The following is a 22,634-nucleotide window of genomic DNA, read 5'->3' on the forward strand; positions in this document are numbered from 1 at the left end:
TATCAATTACACATGTATACATATACACATATATATGACTGTGTTTAATATGCTTTGTTTTTCTTTAGACACAGATGTCTGCCATGAGGGTAATGGCGGCTGCAGCGACATCTGCGTAGTGACGGTGTTCGGAGCGGACTGTGAGTGTAACGTGGGCAGGCAGTTGGTGGAGAACAGTACCAAGGTCTGCGAAGGTGAGATGAGTGTGGACAACTCCAGCGAAATGTTTTCTTATATATAGTCGCTGTGTGAAAATTGGTTGTCCAAAGAGTTTGTGAGCACTACATTGTAACTGACATCTTCAGCAATAATACTGTCTCCATTTGACTGAATAAAGTCAAATATTTGATTATCTTGCAACTTTTAGGGATCAGCTTATATGTTTGTCCACAGGTCCAAGCCTTTTCATTATGATGGCAAGAAATATGTGCGATGACCAGATATATCTTCAAAGAATTGAATGAATGTGAAACTGGACACTTCAGAGAGATTTGCACTATATTTATGTTGAGAAAGACTGTTTCATGTGTGAATCAGTAACTTATTTTCTGTGTTAAAGACAACATTTCTTGTGTTCATCTATGAAATAAGACATGGCTTGTGGAGACTGGATACTTCTTATGTTGAAGTGTGGATAGAACTGAAGAGAACTTTGTTTCCCAATTAGATACATTTTGAATGTTGTTTTTACCAGATATCAATGAATGTGACCCCCCTGGACACTGCAGCCAGATGTGTACTAACCTGGAGGGCTCCTTCAAGTGTGAATGTGACGATGGGTACCAGCTGGAACCCGATCAACGCACCTGTAAGGTCACAGGTGAGTCATGCAAAACCTTCTTTCTTACCTTAAGTGCACACAACACAGGCAGGCGAAGTTACTGTAAATGCATGTAAGTTCGCGGGGATTTAATTTCGTGGTAGTGTGAAAAATGACTTTTCACAGTGGATTTAAGTTCGCGGTAACACCATAGACTGCAGATTAATACAATAATGAAAAATTCTCGAGGTGGTTTTAAGTTCGCGGTGAAGTGGTCACCACGAAAACCAAGAACATTAATCCACCGTGAACATTTCTGCATTTACAGTATTGTAGATGGCAGCCTAAGGAGACCCTATTGTATAGACCAATCATCTCCATCTCAATTACTATGAACAGTTGCAGTTCAACCAATCAGAGTGTGGCAGTTATCATTTTGACCAATGAGAGGATGGCCATCAAATTGTTGACTTTTTATTTTTATTTTGAGGCTGTATTTGAATAATGTTCTGACAGTTTCATGCAGTGTCGTTAAAATTTTCTGTAATTTCTGGTAGTTTTATGAACTTCAGGACATCACGTCAGCAACTACAAGCTGTAATCAGTTGCATCTTCCCTAGTGTAGTCTTTCCTGTGGTTTGGCTTAGGATAGTTGGGTTGTAAGCAAGTTAAAATGGGTGAGATTCTCTTCCAATCTTTGATGCACTGCTTGCAAAATAGATATCTTACATCCCATGGCAACTGATGGAAATTGTCCCCCACACACTATGGCACGTAAACGATATTGTCTGCAAGAAATAACATAGACTGGAAATAAAAACAGACAGAAGCTGTGCATCAATACCCAAATGTAATCACATCGTCAGTCTGACATATACATATCCAAATGTAATCAAGGTCTACAACTGCAATGTTGCATCGACACCCTTCATATTACATTCAGTATGCATGGAAACTGTCACTCTAGTTCTTAAACATCCGTCTTCTCCTTACACTTGTTTCTGCTGTATAATGATTGATGTGCAGTTTTTTCACTACTGACAGTAGAATTGTGGACAAAATTCAATCCTTTCATGATCAATGCAGAGTTACAACTAGAAGTTATTATCACATGAATCATTCTAGAAACTAATTCAACTAATTTTTGCATTTTCTGTGTAAATAGTGTCACTCTAGATGTACACTTAGGCCCAGGAAAAAGATGTTGTACATTGTATTTCCGATTACCCAACCAATCCTAGCAAAGACCTGCCTTTTTGGATCGGCTGCTGGCAAGGAAAATTTTATCTTCTATCTGAGTGATGAAAATGTTGTAGAATCATTTTCCAACATGTTCTACTCATTTCTGTTGCGATAGAAAATTGTGCTTGTGCAATGCGTATTTGGAATGATAAGAATATGTTGTTGAAAATGCCAATTTCCTAACACATTTTACAGTTACATCTATTGTTTAACTGTTACAGTTTTTGTTCACTTTGAAATATGAAATATGAAAAAAAATTAAAAACAGAGAATCATTACCTGCAGCCATAATTGTGTCAGAACTGTAATCAGAAGCACAACATTAATTTTCCTAGGTCTTAGCAACAAGATGTGCACGAAGCACTTTTAGAGCGTCATTTTTCTTTTAAAAAATTTAACAAAGAAATTAATTACATTTTCAGTTGTAATAGACAAAAGCTTTCTAAGATCTACATTTTTTGTGTAGGTAATAGTCTCTCCTGGAATAACATAATGCTGGCAATGCAAAAAAAGCCAAAAGCCAACTCCCTTGACAGAGACGGATGGAGGGCAGCCATTAGACCAAAATGACTTGGCAATACGTCCTACCTCTGCAAGACAGGGAACAACAGATGCTAAACCGGATAGCAGCAGCAGCAGCAGCAACTTGTTTGTTGTTTGAGTTTTATCTCAAAACTTTATAGAAGACATACAAATAAATCGTACAAAACATTGTCTCACTACTGTAACAATATCCTCTCACTCAAGCCCAAAATATCCAAGTCTAAAGAGCAAAACTCTAAAGGCACACTCACTACATGTCTCTCTCTCTCTATATATATAGATTGTAAAATTACAGAAGAGAGAAATTGTACAATTAACTTGAGATTTAGTGCCCTGTTTGCTTGAATGAAAATCTGCATATCCAAGAAAAAGAGGAAAAGTTTGGGTAAAGTGCATCTCAATCCACTCATATTAACTTGCAGGAAATTTGTTCTGCTTTTCTTGACAAAATAAATGATTCTACAAGTTTGTAATACTCTATAGAACAATATACAATTTTGCTATATCACACATATTCACCTTACTATTGTCAATATAAGAAATGTGGTCAGTGGATCATAGCTTGAGTGACGCCTCAGCCTTTTCAACTTCAGTAACATTGACAGGAAGTCAAACAACCTTTTGCCTATTCATATATTCGTGCTACAATGTAGTAGACCTATTACCCTTTGACTTTAAAACAGACAAACTGCTGTAGACAGTAAACAATATAATATATGCATCACTTAGAAGCATAGCATCCAGTCTTGATCTGCTGCAGTACCGTGTCTCTTCTTTTCTTGCCAATTCTTGAAACACATGTTCAAAAACTAAGGGCCCTTGGATGCATGTTGACTATTTTATCTCTGATAGTAGATATATGTAACATGACATGTGAACAACGTGTACAGTGCACATCAGTGCATCTCCATCCTTGAGCTACCGTTTTTTCTTATTGGACCGGTCCGGAAAAAACAGATCTAAAAAAATTTGGTGGGCCGGATGTTGGACCTATTTGAAATTGAACAGACTATATGATCAAGCATTCACACGTTTGGGGGATTACCGGTCGAAAAAATAAACGAACAAAGTAGAGTAGAGTCTATAGTCATTTCTACCAAGTTTTACAGACAATCATATAGAGGCAGTTAGACTTGTAGGATTTCAAACTGCCAGTGGGAGTCGAATACTCCACAAAACAGATTTCTTTGTAGCGAAATGAACCATTGTTTTGAGTATCACCCCTTCACAAGTTTTCACATACTGAATCAGGTCCAGGTTCAGGTCCGGACCTGGACTGGATCCTCTGGACCTGAACTGGACCTGGACCTGAGTTTTCTGTACCGGTACCCACCCCTAGTCCTACATGAACATTCATATGGAACCTTACACTGTCAGATTGAACCTGGTCATCAGCATGCAATTCTTAGTGCTAATTCTTCGGAGCTGCTTCTGATACTACAACAGGGTTTGGAACTGAAGAGTGTGCTAGTGCTAGGCCTCATGATCCTGACCAGCATTTCTTGTGTTTTTAACATTTTGCATAGCCTTTTTCTGTCTGTATTTGATAAGGTTTAACATCAGGTAGCCAAGACAGTTGACCAGTACCATGAAGATGATGTACGTGTAAAAGTTTCCTATCACTGGTCCATTACTGTTCACCCTCCCATCACTGACTGATGCACCTTCAATCTCTGTGGTATTGCTGGTTGGGATGTTAATGTTTTTCATGAAAGTTTCCTCTGCAACTTGGGTAACATGTTCGGCAATGGTTGTATGCTGGTGACCACTTACATGTATTTGGGTTATTCTATTTGGCGTAGTGTAATCCACACCTTCATCATTATGTCCTCTATTTATGTAATAGGCAGATGTCTTCAATGTTGTTGTTGGAGGTATCGGTGATGGGCACCGTAATGAATGAACAGAAACACTAAAGAGGGGTAATGAATGAAACCGTGCAGGAGAAGCACAGTAATAGTCAGTGAAGTTGAAAAAGCTGTAAAGGAAGGAGCTTATATTATACTTTCCGCTGTCGGAAATTTGTGCATGTTTCACCTCATTGATCAGCCATTCCAATTTGCAGTCACAGTGGAAAGGGTTCTGATTGATATAAATCTCTGCTTGGCGGTTGGGAAGAACAATGTCATTTTGAGCCAAAGATGTGATCTTATTGTTTGACAGATCTAACATCCATAGATCTTTCAATTGGTTCATACAGCTTGTTAATTTGACGCTTGTTATCCTGTTGTGTTCCAAGTATATCAAAGTCACTCTTGGCAAGTTACAGAGTGATGACCACGACACATGTTCGATCCAGTTCCTGATAAGGTCCAATGTGAACAGACTTGTTAGTAGTGGGATGTTTGAGACAGTACGGATTTTGTTGTTGCGGAGAAGCAAACGATAAGTATTGGGTGGGATGTCACTAGGGAAGCTATTCAACTCATGGGATGAGCAGTCAATATCTACAAGGTTAATAAATGATGAAATTGACTTACAATCTTTTGGTAAGGGCTCACTTGTGGTGATTTCAAAACCACAGACAGTAATGATATAAAGCACAAACAGGCTGCTAAAAACTCTCATCTCTACAGAGTTTCAGTCCTCTATACTAGTAATATCTTAGTCAAAAGTTAGTTACAACTGCTTCTGAATGTAATAGAGACCTTATCAAAATGATCTACAAAAGACTTAAGCTGGAAATGTTCCTATCTGGCATTTTGCCGTATTCTTGAGAAAAAAAAAAGATTGTCAAAGATGACCTAGCTTTGCTCCCAATGTGGCCTGGTTGTCAGTTCTGCTTGTCTAGTAGGCGCAAGTCTCTCCTTGTCCGAGGATGTCTCTCTTCTGGGAGTGTCTTCTGTGCAGGAAGCGATTTATATGCATCTTCTACTCTTGAACATGTGACCACATGTTGTACATGTACACCTTGAACATGTGACAGTAGTGTTTATTCAAATGTTTGGGAGACAAATTACATTACAGAGTCACAGCCGTATCTGTTTTTCAAATCGTTCTGGAACTAGGATATATAATCGCCATTGAGGAATTTACTTTTGACCGTCTAAGGTTGTCTCTATTCTGACTTTGGAAACTGCTGAATTGGCATAATATATTGTAGTTCAGTATACTGCAGTGGAGCTAGCATTGACAGAAGATACAAAACAGCATCCAAAGAATAATTTCCCCCCCACACACAAGTAGAAGCGTCCTTCATTTTGTAACTGATATTCTTTGCCGGTAGTGAGAAAGACATATTGATTGCATAAGACAGCAGTAGCATGTTTAATATCCTATTGGAATTAAGTCTGTACATGTGGAGGATATTTCAAACTATACAATATATGTGATCCAGCCAGGTGGGAATACATGACATTGTTGTAGTCTCCACACCAGTGCTCTAGCCAGCCTGAAATGCTATTTCCTTTATTTTGTGGGGCAAATTTTGCTGGTAGACTCAGCTTGGTCCAATCAATTTTGTCTGTCACAGAGGATGGAATGGGCAAAATTTTTGTCTGTCCCCATTGTCAAATTTCTGTCAAAAAACAGAAGGACGGATGGTGGCTAGAACCTGCTCCACACTTCATGTTCAAATGGATCGATCTGCCATCTTGGTTCTTCTTGTTCAAACATGTATTTGTGTCAGACTAATGGACTTGTTGGAGCTGGGTTTTGGAGAGGGTCAGTTTAACCCTCTCCCTGCTGGTATAGCCTTTGCTGCCAAATTTGTACTGTTTACAGGGACAGGCAGCAAGAAGGAGGTTAACTCTTTCTATTGCCTTAGTTACAACTAGGGGTGGGTACCAGTACAGAAAATTCAGGTCCAGGTCTGGTTCAGGTCCAGGGGATCAGGATACCGTACTAGTACCCAGCACTAGTTACAACCCTTTGAAATGGTCATTGGTACTTTTTTCTACAGTGTTAATTCACAGGAGCTGCTTCTACTTCATCAGGGTTTGCAACTGGAAAAGTGCCCTGATCCTGACCAGCATTTCTTGTTGCGTTATTAACGCTTTGCAGAGCCATTTTCTGTCTGTATTTGGTGAGGTTTAACATCAGGTAGCCAAGACAGTTGACCAGAACCATGATGATGATGTACGTGTAAAAGTTTCCTATCACTGGTCCGTTACTCTTTACCCTCCCATGACTGACCGATGCACCTTTGGTATGTTCTTGTTTTTCGTGATATTTTCCTCTACATCTTGGGTAACGTGTTGGGTAACGTGTTGGGTAATGTGTTGGGTAATGTGTTGGGTAATGGTAGTATGCTGGTGACTGCTTTGTTGAGTTGTACCATGTAAACTCTGTTTTGTACTATGTTGCCTGGCGAGATCAACCTCTTCGTTTCTCCCTCTTTGCATATCTGTGGAAGTTGTCAATGTATGATTTTGTGGACCACAGGCTAACTCTGAGATAGAAATGTTAGAGAGTGGCTGTGCTCGTAGCTGTTCTGGGGAACTGCACATGAGGTCGTTAAAATTGTTCGGGATGTGAAGGAAGAAGGCGCCACATGTTTCTCCGGGGCATCCCGCATTTTGGAGACTACAGGCCTTCAGGCACTTTGCCTTGTTGATAAGCCATAGCAACATACAGTCACAGTGAAAGGGGTTAGATATGAGGAGAACTCTTGTTCTATGTAGATGAGAAATGTCCAGGTCACTCTCTGCCAAGGTTACAATCTTATTGTGTGACAAACTGAGAAATACTAATTTTGTAAGGTTTCTGATACAGGTTCCCAACTCAACACTAGTTATCCTGTTGTGATACAAGTAGATGAAGTACACACTCTTCAAGTTACAGAGTGACGTCCATGACACTTCTTCAATAAGGTTCTTGCTGAGATCTAGTTTGACCAGTTTTGGTAGTGGTGGGAAATATGGGACAGTACTGATTCTGTTGCTGTGTAGTTTTAAGCTAGCAGTATTGTATGGTATGTCACTAGGGAAGCTGGTCAACACATGGGGTGGGCACTCAACTGTTAAACCCATGGATGCTTCTGATAAGGTACAATTTTTTGGTAAGGGCTCACCTGTGGTGATTTCAACCCTGCAGACAGCAATGATAGAAAGTACAAGCAGGCTGCTCACGAATCTCATTTCTACAGAGTTTCAGTTTTTTATGATAATACTTGGTTGCAAATGCTTCTTATATTTTTTTTTACTTATTAGAGACCTTATCAAAATGATCCTATAAAAGACTAAAGCTGAAAATGTTCCTATCTGGCTTTTTGCCAGTATTCTTGAAAAAAAACTCAGAGATGACCTAACTTTTTGCCAGTATTCTGGAAAATAATCAGAGATGACCTAGCTTTGCTCCCAATGTGGCCTGGTTGTCAGTTCTGCTTGTCTAGTAGGCGCAAGTCTCTCCTTGTCCGAGGATGTGTCTCTTCCGCGAGTGTCTTTTGCGCAGGAAGCGATTTATATGGCATTTTCTACTCTTGAACAGGTGACCACATGTACATGTACACCTTGAACATGTGACAGTAGTGTTTATTCAAAGGCTTTGGAGACAAATTACATTTCAGAGTCACAGCTGTATCTGTTTTTTAAAAGTCATTCTGGAAGTTCAAGTTAACCGATCAATATGAATGCCATTGAGGTATTGACATTTGGCAGTCTGAGATTGCCTCATACATGTATGTACTGACTGGGTACTAGTATTCAAACACTGCTGATATTGTAGTTCCGTACTGTAGTGGAGCTAGCATGCTTTGACAGAAGATACAAAACAGCATCCTAAGAAATGAGCCTGCCCATACAAACACCAGGTCCTTCATTGTGTAATATTCTCTTCAGGTAGCGAGACATCATAAGCTGTTAGGCTACATGTAAACATGTTTGATATCAGAATAGAATCAAGTCTGGGGAGGGAGGAGTCATACAGTGCATGTATATGATCCAGCCTGGTGGAAATACATGGCATTGATGTAGTCACCACAGACATTATAGTTTATACATGCAAAGAAAAGTGTTCTAGGCCTCATGATCCTGACCAGAATTTCTCACTCCCTGTTGTTGACATTCTGAAAAGCCATTTTCTGTCTGTATTTGATAAGGTTTAACATCAGGTAGCCAAGACAGTTGACCAGTACCATGATGATGATGTACGTGTAAAAGTTTCCTATCACTGGTCCGTTACTCTTTACCCTCCCATCACTGACCGATGCACCTTTGGTATTGCTGGTTGTTATGTTGATGTTTTTCATGATATTTTCCTCTACATCTTGGGTAACGTGTTGGGTAACGTGTTGGGTAATGTGTTGGGTAATGGTAGTATGCTGGTGACTGCTTTGTTGAGTTGTACCATGTAAACTCTGTTTTGTACTGTATTGCCTGGTGTGACCAACCTCTTCGTTTCTCCCTCTTTGCATATCTGTGGAAGTTGTCAATGTATGATTTTGTGGACCACAGGCTAACCCTGAGATAGAAATGTTAGAGAGTGGCTGTGCTCGTAGCTGTTCTGGGGAAGTGCACCTGAGCTCGTTAAAATTGTTAGGGATGTGAAGGAAGAAGGCGTCACATGTTTCTTCGAAGCATCCCGCATTTTCGAGACTACAGGCCTTCAGGCATTTTGCCTTGTTGATAAGCCATAGCAACATACAGTCACAGTGAAAGGGGTTAGCCCTGAGGTGAACTCGTGCATGTAATTGAGGGATACCCAGGTCACTCTCAGCCAAGGTTGCAATCTTATTGTACGACAAATTCAGAAACACTAATTTTGTAAGGTTTCTGACACAGGTTCCTAACTCTACAGTGGTTATCCTGTTCTGATATAGGTAGATGAAGTACACACTCTGCAAGTTACAGAGTGACGTCCATGACACTTCTTCGATAAGGTTTCCACTGAGATCCAGAGAGGACAGATTTGGTAGCGGGGGGAAATACGAGACCTTGCGGATTTTGTTCTTAGACAGTTGCAAGCTGACAGTTTGGGATGGTATGTTAGTAGGGAATCTAGTCAATCGATATCCTCTGAAAGAACAAAGAACGTCTACTGCATTAGGTTTTGATGTATGTGGACGAATGCAATCTTTTGGCAAGTCTTCGCTACTGATGCTCACAGCTCCGTTAACAATAATGATACAAAGTATAAGCAAGCTATCTGCAGTTGTCATCTCTACAGGGGTTCAGTTGTCTCTGGTAAGGTCTTAATTAAATGTACAGATCAGGAGTAATCTAGTCTTGTGTAGAACACAATTTAAAGCTGTGCAAATTACAGTTAAAAGTTTGCATGCAAAAATTGTGTCATTCTCGTTTGAAACGTGTGCATGTCTAGTGTAAAACTTATACATGTGCAAGAGTGACAGCAGCTCTAGAGATAGCAGAGTAAGTTTAAGAATTTAGATGAAAACTGTCCTTAATGGCGTTATAGCCACTATTCTTCCGAGTGAGAACTATCAAAAGAGACTTAGCTTTTCCCTAAAGGTGGTCTTGGGCAGCTGGACACAGGTTTAGGTTTATGAGACTGTCTTCTTCACAACACAGGAGTATGCAACCATTATACATGTATGTGCTCTGTGCGTCAGACACAATTAATATACAGCTTCTCACGTTGTCTACACATGTGGATGCACATTGTATAATTCAAAAGCTAGGCCAGATGCCAGGGTCGGACAAGTCCACTAGCCCTATTGTTCTGGGGAAGTCAAAATGCTGATTGGGCAACCGCATGTCCAACCCCACTTGCACAAGGGGAAAGTAAGATTTTCCATGAGTGAGATTTTGATGTACTTTTTACAGTCATGGCATCAAGCATTGGTTTATCTCTTTTTATACATCGTTATACAATCAGTCTATAGCAAATTACAAGAAATTACTAGGAACAAAAAGAAGTAAAATTAGTGGTCCCAGCATTTTGTCTGGTACAGGTATTTCAAGATGCTAATTTCACCATTACATGTACAAAAGTACAATTGTAAGCAGAAGAAGTATTTCAAGCCCTTACATTTCTGGTTTCAGATGACAGCCCTCCCTACCTGATAGTGTCCAGCCGGTACTACTTGTACCTTCACAACATCCGTTCTGGACAGTACCAGAGGGTCTTGTACGGTCAGCGTTACATCATCGGCACGGACTTTGACAATCAGGAGGGTAGGCTCTACTGGGGAGACTCCACTGCGAAAACAATCAGTTCGGCATTCTTCAATGAAACCGACGAGCAAACAGTTAGTATTAAAGGAACCCTTTTTTTTGTGTGTGTTACTGTTTGGAAGAATTGTGAATATCTTTATTAATTAGTTACAACCTAAATGGCATTTGTATTATATTACCTTGACAATGTTTCGGCAACTCCTCAGTTACATGTTCCTTTTGTACATTGTATGTTTCATTGAAAGTGTGTTAAATCTAGTTCATTGTAAATCTTAACTTAACCTGGGTGTCATCTGAGTTACATGAAGTTGACTCCTATATACTCGCTTCCTCAATGTTTTGAAGGATGGAGTATGAGAAAAATAGGATGGCACACAGGCTACTTTTTTTAGCCTCTATGCCACATTTGTTGTCTCACAATGCTCCATAACACTTTGTGATTTTCCAAAGTTTTAAGAGGGAGGGAAATATTCTGCATTTTTGTACAAATGTTGGGCCTTCAATAAGTTGGTTCACAGTTTGAGAGCTAAGCATGAGTGAGGTTAAAGGTGAAGACCCCTAACTTGTAAACACTTCTTGTATAGACCATGCCTGAGGTCTGGACATTTGTCTTTACGTGTCAAGGGCCTTCAACTTTGACATACAGTCATGTATTATCCTCACTGCTTCACAGTTGAAACTGTACGTGTGTGTAATGGCTTACTGTTAATTTTCTCTATAGATCATTAGCAGTGGCCTGCAGGTGCCAGAAGGTGTGGTGGTTGACTGGGTGGGGAGAAACCTGTACTGGGCCGACTACGGGCTGCAGACTATCGAAGTCTCTGACCTGGCTGGTACCAACCGTGCCGTGCTGTTCAACCAGAATGTCACCTACCCGCGGGGCTTGGTGATAGACCCACGTGACAGGTGAGTAGTGTTTAGTAATAGTACCCTTAAATACCCATCAACATTGATAACGGTACATATAAGTCTTTGCTAACATTTCTGGCAAAGTGTTGAACACATGGTGCTGCCAGTGGGCTAGCCCCTTGCTGTTGTATCAGTGGCCTGAAGGCTGAGTAGATGGCAAAGGCCTTGAAAAGTTGTACAACTCTATACACCTATGACTTAATATCTTTGACCATGTTTTGTCCAGTTACCGCCTGATGTTCTGGACAGACTGGGGCCAGAACCCCAGGATCGAACGTGCGGGGATGGACGGTAGTGGACGCACGACCATCGTGACAGAAAAGCTCTACTGGCCGAACGGCCTGGCCATCGACTTCCCCACCCAGAAACTCTACTTCGCTGATGCTCGGCTGGACTACATTGATTTCTGTAACTACGACGGTACAGGACGCAGGCAGGTTCTTGCGAGTAACCAGGTGATAGTCTGAGGATTTTGTTATTATTTCGAGTTTTGAGCTTACTTTTTTTGTGATGAACTCCTTATCACAGTTCCCGAAAACATGCCAGGAGATGGGTAGCTTGGGGCAAATAACATATCCAGGGCATGTGTTTTGTGTCTGGCCATAGTGTAATAATTTGTTTACCCCCTTACTGTAGCTATCCATAGTGCCCCTCATCTCTCAATGCGCAATGGGATTTGTGAAAAAGTCTTTCAGTGGACCAATCCTAACTGTCTATCACAATTATCAGTTCAACCAATGTCAGCATTAGCACTGCATTAGCAGTTTGACCAATGAGAGAGTTGCTGCATGACCTTCAGATATTTTCATTTTTGCTGTTTTATTTTCCATTTTTACCTTTTCACGGAGATGGGCAGGTTATGGGAGCAGTCTGTTGAGTGTTTGTATATGTGTACTTGAATGATTTTGGTCTAATAAATGAAGAATGATTTGTAGCCACAAATACTGACCATTTTCTGTCCCCAGTTGATACAACATCCCCACTCCATCACCATCTTCGAGGACATGGTGTACTGGTCAGACCGAACTGCCAACAGGGTGTACGGGGTGAACAAGTTTGACGGCACACAGAACCAGACCACGGTTATCCGGTACCTCTGGGGACCTCTGGACCTGCACGCCTACCATCCTGTCCGTCAGCCACAGGGTAAGTGCTTTATGCACCAATATTATAATTAGATCTAATAGTACCACCATTGAGGACGTGCCAGACCACGAGGTGGCCGAGGTCCTAAATCAGTACTTTTCCTCAGCGTGGTGTCCTGGAACGTCTCTGCACCTGTTCCCCCTGCAGTGTCCGACTCCATGCGTTGACTTGTGTTCGATTGGTGAGGTGAAGACTCTTCTTAAGGGCTTAAACCCTCACAAGGCAAGCGGTCCTGATGATCTCCCAACATGGACTCTCAAGCATTACGCTGACGACTTGGCGCCAGTCATCACCCACCTGTTTAACGCTTCGTATGAGGAGGGGGTTGTTCCTAGCATATGGAAGGCGGCAAACGTTGTCCCTGTGCCAAAATCTAAGGGTGCAGCTAACGCCAGTGAGATGAGGCCTGTGTCCCTCTTACCCGTAGCGGCCAAGCTCATGGAACGTTGTATTCTGAAAAGACTATTGCCCTCTATTACACCTGCCATTAGAAACCAGTACGCTTACCTGAAGGGTTCTTCCACTGTCTTAGCGGCCATAAGGATGGTACACACGTGGCTGTCAGCCTTAGACTCAAGACGTCACGCTGCAGTCCTTGCTTTGTTCGCAGACATGAGCAAAGCATTTGATAGAGTGAACCATTCAATTCTCCTCCAACGAGTGAACGACGTGGTGACCAATCCACGCATGGTAGCCTGGATACAGAACTATCTGCAGGGCCGTACCCAGAGAGTGGTTGCTAACGGTAAAGTCAGCGAGTGGAGAGTACTCACTTCGGGGGTACCTCAGGGAGGTGTACTGTCACCCTACCTTTTCCTCCTGTTCATGAGTACTCGAGACGTAGTCCACAGCGACACTCTTGACGTGGGTTTGTCCAGGTCTATCTCCCTGGAGAATTATCGCGTGGATAACAGTATGAGAGAGGAAGCGCTACAGCTTTATTCCTGGGCGGAGTGCAATGACATGCTGCTAAACGGCAAAAAAAGTCAGTCTCTGTTGATCTGCTTCAGCAGAAACATTCCACTTTTACCGCCACTCTCTCTCGGCGGTGAACCTGTACCATTCTCAAGGGTCGCAAAGGGCCTTGGGTTCATCTTCGACTGCAAGCTGTCATGGCACGATCATGTACAATCCCTCGTTTCAAAAGCATCGAGCAGGCTGCACTATCTCAGACTACTGACTAAACAGGGGATGTGCGTGGCTGACCTGGTTCAGATTTACCTGTCACTTATTCGTAGCGTTCTTGAATACGGTCACGTTCTGCTGGTAGGTTGCAGCAAAGAACAATCAGACAGTATGGAACGGGTACAGAAACGGGCCCTCCGTATCATCTCTCTCGGGGGTAGGCGATCAGTTCCCAACTTACCTTCCTTAAAGGAAAGGAGAGAAGCTGCTGCAGTAAAGCTCTTTAAGGGCATGTTAAGACCCGAACATCCACTGCACGACCTTGTGCCTCCTCAGAGACGCACAGTTACTGGCAGGCAACTGAGGAACAAGAACGCGTTCACTCTCCCCAAGGCAAGAACTGACAGACTGAAACAGTCGTTCCTCCACACTGCAGTCAGACTTTATAATGACTCTATTTCCTAGCATTACCATCAGCCTGTGAGTTCGGATTCATGCTTAGTGTTTGTTAATATATTATGTATTTTTGTTTGTTGACATTCTGCACGTATAAGTTTCTTTGTAACAAACCTACGCAATTCAGGGTATACCATGTGTGTATTTCCCTGCCTATGTACGTTTGAGGAAGAAATAAATAAAATAAATGTAGTAGACCACAAAAGTCATGAAACAAACAATCAGATTTTCAGATACTGGGAAAAGCACATGATGTATGCATCTTTTTTAACCTTCTCCCTATGGCCTGCTGCCTAACCCTGTCACTTATGGAGAATTGGTATAGCTACTTCATGCCAAAGGTTAAAATGACATTATTAATGACATACTATGGTTTATTTGGGAACACACACGTATGTACACACACACACACACACACAAACACACACACACACACACACACACATGCACACACACTCATGCACACATACACACACACACACACACATATATATACACATTAGTAGAATACGTTTGATTTTCTGGTAAATGTTAGTGTTTGATTATAGAAAGAAGGTTGTTGAAAGTAACCAACTGCTCTTTGTCAGAAGTGTCAAATTGTTTTTTGATTATGATACCTCCACACAGCTCTGTGTTACTTTACAGAAACCGCCGTTAATATTTTTCAATAAGACTGGTTATGATGTTATTTGATTGAATTTTGTTATTATTGTGACGTCATGTAACTTTTACCTCCTCAGGTAACAACACGTGTTTCAACAACCCGTGCTCCCACCTGTGTCTGCTGTCACCAGTGGAAGAGATGGGCTTCAAGTGTGCCTGTCCCACCGGAGCCAGACTCAACCCTGACCAGCGCTCGTGTGACACTTGTAAGTCAGGATTAGTCATTCTCCATTTGTTGTATTCTGTTTGTTTTTATGTACCGTAGTACTTACAGTGCCTTCTTCCTTGGTACTTTAACCCAGTATTCCCAGGTCTTGCTGGCATAGCATGAAAACATTGTTTTTATGTAGGTCTCCACTAGCCAGGGATGTCTGCAGAACCCATCCCTTTGTTCTGGCATAGAAATTTACTTCTTGGGACAGAAAAAAATTTACTTTTGACATGTCATGTATCTTCTCTAAAATTCACATATATGTGGGATCGAAATGGAAAATGCTTCAAATGTCACTAGTCTTGTAAAGCGCATATATTTCTATTTGAAAATTTTCCAGCTGTGCAGCCCTTCTTGCTGTATGTTCAGATGTCGTCCATCAAAGGAGCCCAGCTGGACCCTACAGATACTGCCACCAACCCCATCACTCCCATCACCGGCCTGCTCAACGGGTATGATGTGGACTTTGACGATGATGAGGGGTACATCTACTGGGTAGAGAGAAACAACTACACACATGTAAGGAGTATTCAAGTCTTGTGAAAACATTTTGTTTGTTTGTTTGTTTGTTTGTTTGTTTGTTCTACATAGCTGGTAGTCCACCTTTAGACATAACACACTTATTTTTGTACAGAAAGTTAAATCTGCATAAGGCCAGCCTGTAAGGTTGATTTACTTACACCTGAATGGACCCCACGTCTTTCTAATGAATAAGTACAGTTCTGAAGGATAATCTTCAACACATTTTAAGGTGTGGTTTTCCTCAAATACAGGACCTCCGTCTTTACATGTACATCCCATTTGAGAGAAGAATCTCTTACCAAAGCTAGGTTCTCATTTTCACTGGAGATGAGGGAATAAATACACACTAGGTGATAACTGGTATTCCAAAGGGCATATCATTGAAGCCTGCCAATCACTGAACCAAAAAAGGAGACATATTCCCATCATTTATCAGTGGAACTTCATATAGTCTTTGAACTACTCTACATTGATATTTTCATCAGAATTTTCAGATGGCACCAATCCCTTTTCATTTTTCCACCATCCACACACATAAAAACAGCTATGTCCTTGGTGCTTAAAATTATAAACACGTAAACAAACATACCTGTCCTTGGTACTGAACTTTCCATGCACAAACCCACCTGTCCTTGGTGCTGAACACCATCCAGACCCAGACAAACATACCTGTCCTTGGTACTGAATTAGCTCTATTCTCTAGACTTCCATACACCGTGTGACCCTGGATGGACGAAACCGCACAGATTTTGTTCCGTACGCATACGTCGGATATCCTCATGCCATCGCCATTGACTGGATCGGGAGGAACATCTATTGGTCCAACCCTGCCCGGTTCACCATCGAGGTGATGCGTATGGACGAGGATGCCCCCCACCGTAAGGTGCTGATCGCCATGGCAGGGGAGGACACCACATCAGTCGGGCTGGTGAATGCCATCGCACTGGATCCTCTCAATGGGTGAGTACAGATGTTTCTGTGATACTGTAAATGGAGAATTATTCGGGGTAGTTTTATGTTTGCGGTTCTCTCGGTGGCCACTTCACCGGGAACTTAAAACCACCACAAACATTTATCCATTTTATATTGTGGCTACAGTCTGGGGCGCTACCACAAACTTAAAACCACTGCAAAAACTCCATTTCCCCACTGCTGAGGAATTAAATCCCTGCGAACTTAAATGCATTTACAGTAGTTGCTGTAGAATGCAGTTTAGCTTAGTGAAGAGCAAATCTTCCACTGGTTGTGACAGAGAAATCAGATGCTTATGTTGTAGAGTATTGACAGGTTCATTATACTTGGGAAATTCCGCTAGCTCTATTCAACAAGCAAAATGAAAAGTTGACCATGGCTTAACATCCTGTCCTAGCCTTGTATCCAGCCATATTATAGTGCCCAAGCCACTTCTCCTTAGTCCCGAGACTCGGGAGCTATAATACGGCTGCCGATACCTGGCTAACCCTTTCCATGCTGCATGCATATTGTATAAGAGACAAAAGCTGGGATTCAAACTTCAAACCTGTTGGTCCTAGGTCACTGAACTACAGGAACTGCACTAACTGGACTATGCATGCTACTGTTATTGGAAGTATAGAATAGCACAACAAAAAACTGAGTATAACTGAATACTAAACAATACATTGTGTAGGATGGAGTGTGAAAATGTTGTCTTTTGTTTTCCTTTCATCGTTGTTCATATGTGTGACTTCTTGATTTCTTTTGCTTATCATGTCAAATAAATGTATCGTTCAGGAAAATGTACTGGGCAGATCGTGGAAACGAAGGCACCGTTCCTAAGAAGATAGCAAGTGCAGATCTGGATGGAACCAACCGAGCCAACCTAATCCTGGATCGAGTGGATCATCTGGACTTCATCGCTGTGGACATACCAGCCCAGAAACTGTACTGGACAGAGACACATTATGGAACAGTGAGTGCCGTTGTGTGTCTGCACTAAATTACTGAATACTGTCGGAGTGGCAGGAAGTGAAGAAGAAAATGGTTTCACTGCAGGTTGACAGGAAGTGAAGATTGCGCCAAGTAGTAGTAATTACTCAAGCAACTGTACATGATTTGGGAAACTTCAGACATTTCTGATAGCATCCATTATCTTTTGTTAGTGACACTTGAAGTGAAGTCATCAGGTGATGGTTAAATTTAAGGATAAAGTAGTCCTTTTTAGGTTGGATCAACACGCCTATGTCACTGACAGGAAGTAAGGTCAAAAGTCCCAGAATAGGTTGTCTCATTTCCTACAAAGTCTCTTGCTATATTCATGAGAGCTGTCAGTAGTAGGGAAAATAAATTAGACAGAAACAGCAAGATATCTTAGATTACAACAATGAATTAAGCAAGGACAAAGGCTAAATGTTTCAGGGAGGTATGAGATGTTTAATTTCTTGTTTTTCTTGTTCTCAGGTGGAGACTTGTAGCATCACCTCCCAGGGTACTGCGTGTAATGACAGACGTGCTTTGGTCAGTGGTCTCGCCCATCCCAGAGGCCTTGCTATCTATGGGAACTATCTCTACTATGGAGGTAAGTAGGGATTTAAGTGCCTGTTTGGTACACACACAAGCTTTAACATGTAAATAATAGGAAAGCCATTATCTTTTGACTTTTAGAATACCTGCATAAGTGCTTAAGCAAGATGACACAGTGTCTAGCTACTGGTGCAGAATCTTCTAAATGTAGCTCTATTAGCTCTTCAAAACTACAGACATGTAATGATACAATGTTATGATATTGTTTTGTCCACAGATATGAGTTACGAGGTACTTGAGCGTGTTGACAAGGCAGACGGACAGAACAGGATTACTATGAGGAGCAACCTGGCTCAGGTCCATGCCGTCAAAGTGTACGCCAGGGAACACAGTAAGTAGTCTGTTTCATAGTGTGGAAGAGACTGTCTTTTAGAAGTACCAAGCATACTGGATCTACATTTTGTGAGTTTGAATCCCAGCTGTGTTTACGTATTTAAAATCATGACATGCTCACCTTAGGACAGGACGTGAAGCCAAAGTCCACTATTTATTGCACTGGTTAAAGATAGCTAGGGGGAACTTCCTGGTACAAGGATCCAGTAAAATAGTATATGTTCCATTTGTCTTCCCTGTCACAATCAGTTGAAGATTAGCTCTTGAGTGAGCTAAACTGAATCAAGATTACTTTTTGTCTGTTTCCTTTAGTTTAGTTACAAGATACAGTCAAACCTGTATTAGGGGCCACCTCTACAGAGGGGCCACCTGTCCATAGTGGCCACTTTTTGTCGGTCCCTTGGGTATTTTATCTACAACTTACCACCTCTATACAGAGGCCACCTGTCTAAAGTGGCCAAATTTGTCCGGTCCCTTGAGTGGCCGCTATAGACAGGTTTGACTGTAGAGAGAAAGTCACATGTTTTGTAGTGGTGCTTGCAGCTTACCTACATGTATGATAGGTAGACAGTTGAATTGCTGATCTTAAAGGGAGGGGGAAACTACAAGATAAAAGGGGCTGTGATTGGCTAAGAGGGCTCAATGCAGTTTAATCAAACTAGTGTTGTACATATCACAGCCTTCTGTACAGCTCCAATATTATTGCCAATATCTAATTACTGCTCAAATCCTTTTGGCTGCTATTTGTCAGGGAGGCTTCTCAAGTGTGTGTGACAACATAAACATTGATAGATTTGAGTGTCAGGTTCAGAACATTGAAAATCATGCCAATATACTGTATTTATGCTGTTTCAAAATTTCCATTCACAGTGCCTGCAACCAGACACATGTGTAACCGGAACAACGGGGATTGTCAGCAGCTGTGCTTCAACAAGCCTGGCTTCAGTAAAGTCTGCGGCTGTGGGACGGGATTCACGCTCGCCTCGGATGGAACCTCATGCGAAGGTGAGTCAGAATCTGTGTACGTCAGTGAAAATCCATGGGGGTCCTGTTCTCAAACTGGGGAGGGGACCTTCAAACATTATGTATTTATCTTGTGATGTCTCACTTGAACAGGATGGTGGTAGTGAAATACATGTATGTATTACATGACATAACTATGTATTAGGAATTTTGTCTGTAGAAGTTGACTCTACTGGTAGAGTTCCCAACTAGAATGTTAAGAGTGTGTTAAGGGGGTTCTCATTTATAGATCATGGGTTTCGAGTCCATTGGTCTCAATCAAAATGATATATCTTTGAATTTTACGGACTTCAAATTCTTTATCAGTAGAATCAGAACCTGAAGTAAATTAAGTCATTGTTGATGCATATGGAGTAGCTTAGCATGACCACTTGGATATTTTTACTGTGTTTATTAGGACTTCAATCTTGTAATCTGTATCTTTGTTATACTTTGTCTTACCCTTACCTCTTCCCTTATGAACTCAATGAAAAGTGGCCAGCAGGCTGGTTTGAGTTCGTCATGAATAAATGGCGACTCATCAAATAAACTGATTAATTGTTTGTGTCCAACACAGCTCAAACATCGTTCTTGGTGGTGTCGCAGTACGGTGTGATCCGTGCAGTCGGCCTGTCATCGAGTCAGCACGAAGATGCCATGGAACCCATCGGAAATACAAGTAATCAACAAGACAAGACATGTCTATATCATTCTGTAATATGGTCATATGAAACGATTATGATTTCATGATCCTGATTTCCAGTAAGCCCTGGGTTACATTGTACATTGACATGGGTGTTATTGTAGAAGAAGTAGATTTAAAACTATCATTCTGACAGTAACAACTGGACTTTTGACCGTAAAACAAAGAAGTTGATTGGAGTTCAAACATGAGCACCTCCAGGTATACACAGTTAAGGCATTCAGAAGTGCACTTTACTGGAGGACACTGCATTGAAGGTCTCTTAAAGGCATTTTTTAAAGGTGGTAGACATTACCATCACAGAAGAACTTTCATACAGTGTCATGTAAACGAAAAGCGATTACTCAGTTAAGAATCAGCAGCCATAAATTGAATATTGAAACAGGTAGATATTACAATGTAGCCCCTGACCAAAGGTTCTGTCCTTTCGGTCCAAAGCATATTGAAGATGAATTTCACTTTTTAATGGAATGCTCTAGATACGCTATTTTACGTAATGAGCTATTTACATTTCTCGAATACAGTACAGCAGATTTCAAGAGACTCGATGCTACAGACAGATTTGTATATATCTTTGGATGCCACGACTCCCATAATGCAAGGATAGGCAAATATATCAAAGACTGCTTTGCTATTAGAAAGAGTAATGAATCTCATGTATAGCCCAACTCGATTGTAACACTATATCAAAGACTAATGTCTCAGCCCTTCTTGTTACGTTAATTAGGATATCAAGTCTTATTCTCTACACCTATTTTGTACTTTGTGTAACAGTCATTGCCATACTTTGTACCATGTACAAATGTCGAGCAATAAAGTAAAGTTCATGTAAACGGTGATTTTTTTATTTGCACAGGAATGGGACAGGCTCTGGGAGTCCAGATGAGCGAGGGTCACCTGTTCTTTGGTTACCAAAACCAAGGCATCTGGAGGATCAAGCCCAACGTGGACTCCAGGCTGAAGATCATCCTAGACAACGGGATCGGGAGGCAGGGGGTGGCGAGTATGGCCATCGACTGGCTCGCAGGCAAGTGGTCTGCTTTGTCCTGTCTAAACAGCTGTGGTGATGTTGTTACTATGATTCTTTGTGTGAGTAGTGCAGTGGTTTGTGACCCTACCTCGGGACCAAGAGGTTAGGAGTTCGAATCCCAACTGTTGCTGCTCACCTGACATGCACACTACTGGAATGGTTAAATGGGGTATCAAGCTGTGGTCCACTGTTCGTTGTGCTTGTTAAGAGTTAAGAATAGCAAGGAAAATTTCTCCGAAATGCCAGACTTACTAATGTAATGTATTTAGCATCTGTCTTTGTCACAACCAGTGGACTAAACAAGCTTGAGATCACTTTCACTTTTTCTTGCTCTATGTGAACAAGATAACTCGGATAACATCCAAATAGCAGATGCTAGCTACACGTACTATATCGTAACATTCATAGTGTGTAAATCCAAAGAATAGCTATCTACAACTGTACCATCAAACTTCAAAATCTGAAGTGTAAGCACATCTTATCCCTCTAGACCACTGACAGAAGATGAACAGGATAGTGAGAGAAAGTAGTGAAAATGAATTAGTTCAAAGTGAAAGGATTGTAATAAAAAAATCTTATTAATTTTCTATTTTTCCTTGCAGGGTACATGTATTTCATAAATGTTCAAGACTTGGAGACAGTGATTGAGGTTGCCAAAACCTCTGGCAGCTACAGGAAGGTGCTGATCAGGAGTGTGGAGGACTCACCACGGGCCATCGCTGTCAACCCAATCAAAAGGTACAGGCACAGGAAGATACAAAATAAAGAAGTTCTGCTGCAGTACCAAGGTCACATGCTAGGGGGCCCAAAATTGACCTTGACCTTTGTCTTTCCAACTCCTACCCACATACCAAATATCATTGTAATCCATCAAGAGGTTCTTAAGTTATGCTGCCTACCAAAATCCGGAAACACACACGCACAGACACGCACACAAAACAATATCTCCATTTTTCATGGAGATGATAAGCTGGTTCACAATTTAAACTGCAGGTGCACTATGATTGTGATGTATTGTGAGTAATACATGTATGTCAAAGTTGAAGGCTCCCAAGAAATAAAGAGAACATATTTGCACAATGTATTGAGCATGGCGTTGACAAGAACTGTTTACAAGTTAGGGTCCTTTACCTTTGACCTCATGCATGTGCACTTTAAACCTTGAACTGGCTCATACAGTTGAACCACAGATACCAGACCACTACTTCCCCATACCATCCATTTTTTTTCCTCAGCCCTTTGAGTGGTTGTGGAGACCAGGATTGACTGTGTAATGTTCATTTAAAAAAATACCTAATGACTAATCTCCAAGCAGATCCTACGGTAGCATAAGACAGGATCAAAAGCTGCCAGAGGAGTGGAGCCGGCTTAGGAGT

The 22,634-nt window shown here is 41.4% G+C and overlaps 1 protein-coding gene across 1 annotated transcript in view; it reads left to right on the forward strand.

The window, feature by feature from the left end:
* The window catches only part of LOC118406256 (low-density lipoprotein receptor-related protein 2-like), a gene marked incomplete in the record, with an annotated part of 97,758 nt that overhangs the window by 29,937 nt on the left and 45,187 nt on the right, over positions 1–22,634 (forward strand). Inside the window, 16 exon segments of the mRNA XM_035806184.1 lie at positions 69–194; positions 695–820; positions 10,486–10,691; positions 11,339–11,523; positions 11,753–11,981; positions 12,492–12,672; positions 14,994–15,122; positions 15,468–15,646; positions 16,353–16,609; positions 17,402–17,579; positions 18,068–18,185; positions 18,408–18,521; positions 19,394–19,528; positions 20,103–20,204; positions 21,085–21,255; positions 21,861–21,996. Coding sequence (XP_035662077.1) covers positions 69–194; positions 695–820; positions 10,486–10,691; positions 11,339–11,523; positions 11,753–11,981; positions 12,492–12,672; positions 14,994–15,122; positions 15,468–15,646; positions 16,353–16,609; positions 17,402–17,579; positions 18,068–18,185; positions 18,408–18,521; positions 19,394–19,528; positions 20,103–20,204; positions 21,085–21,255; positions 21,861–21,996 — 2,572 coding nt within the window.

Source organism: Branchiostoma floridae, chromosome 18 (assembly GCF_000003815.2).
Source record: "Branchiostoma floridae strain S238N-H82 chromosome 18, Bfl_VNyyK, whole genome shotgun sequence".
NCBI lineage: Eukaryota > Metazoa > Chordata > Leptocardii > Amphioxiformes > Branchiostomatidae > Branchiostoma > Branchiostoma floridae.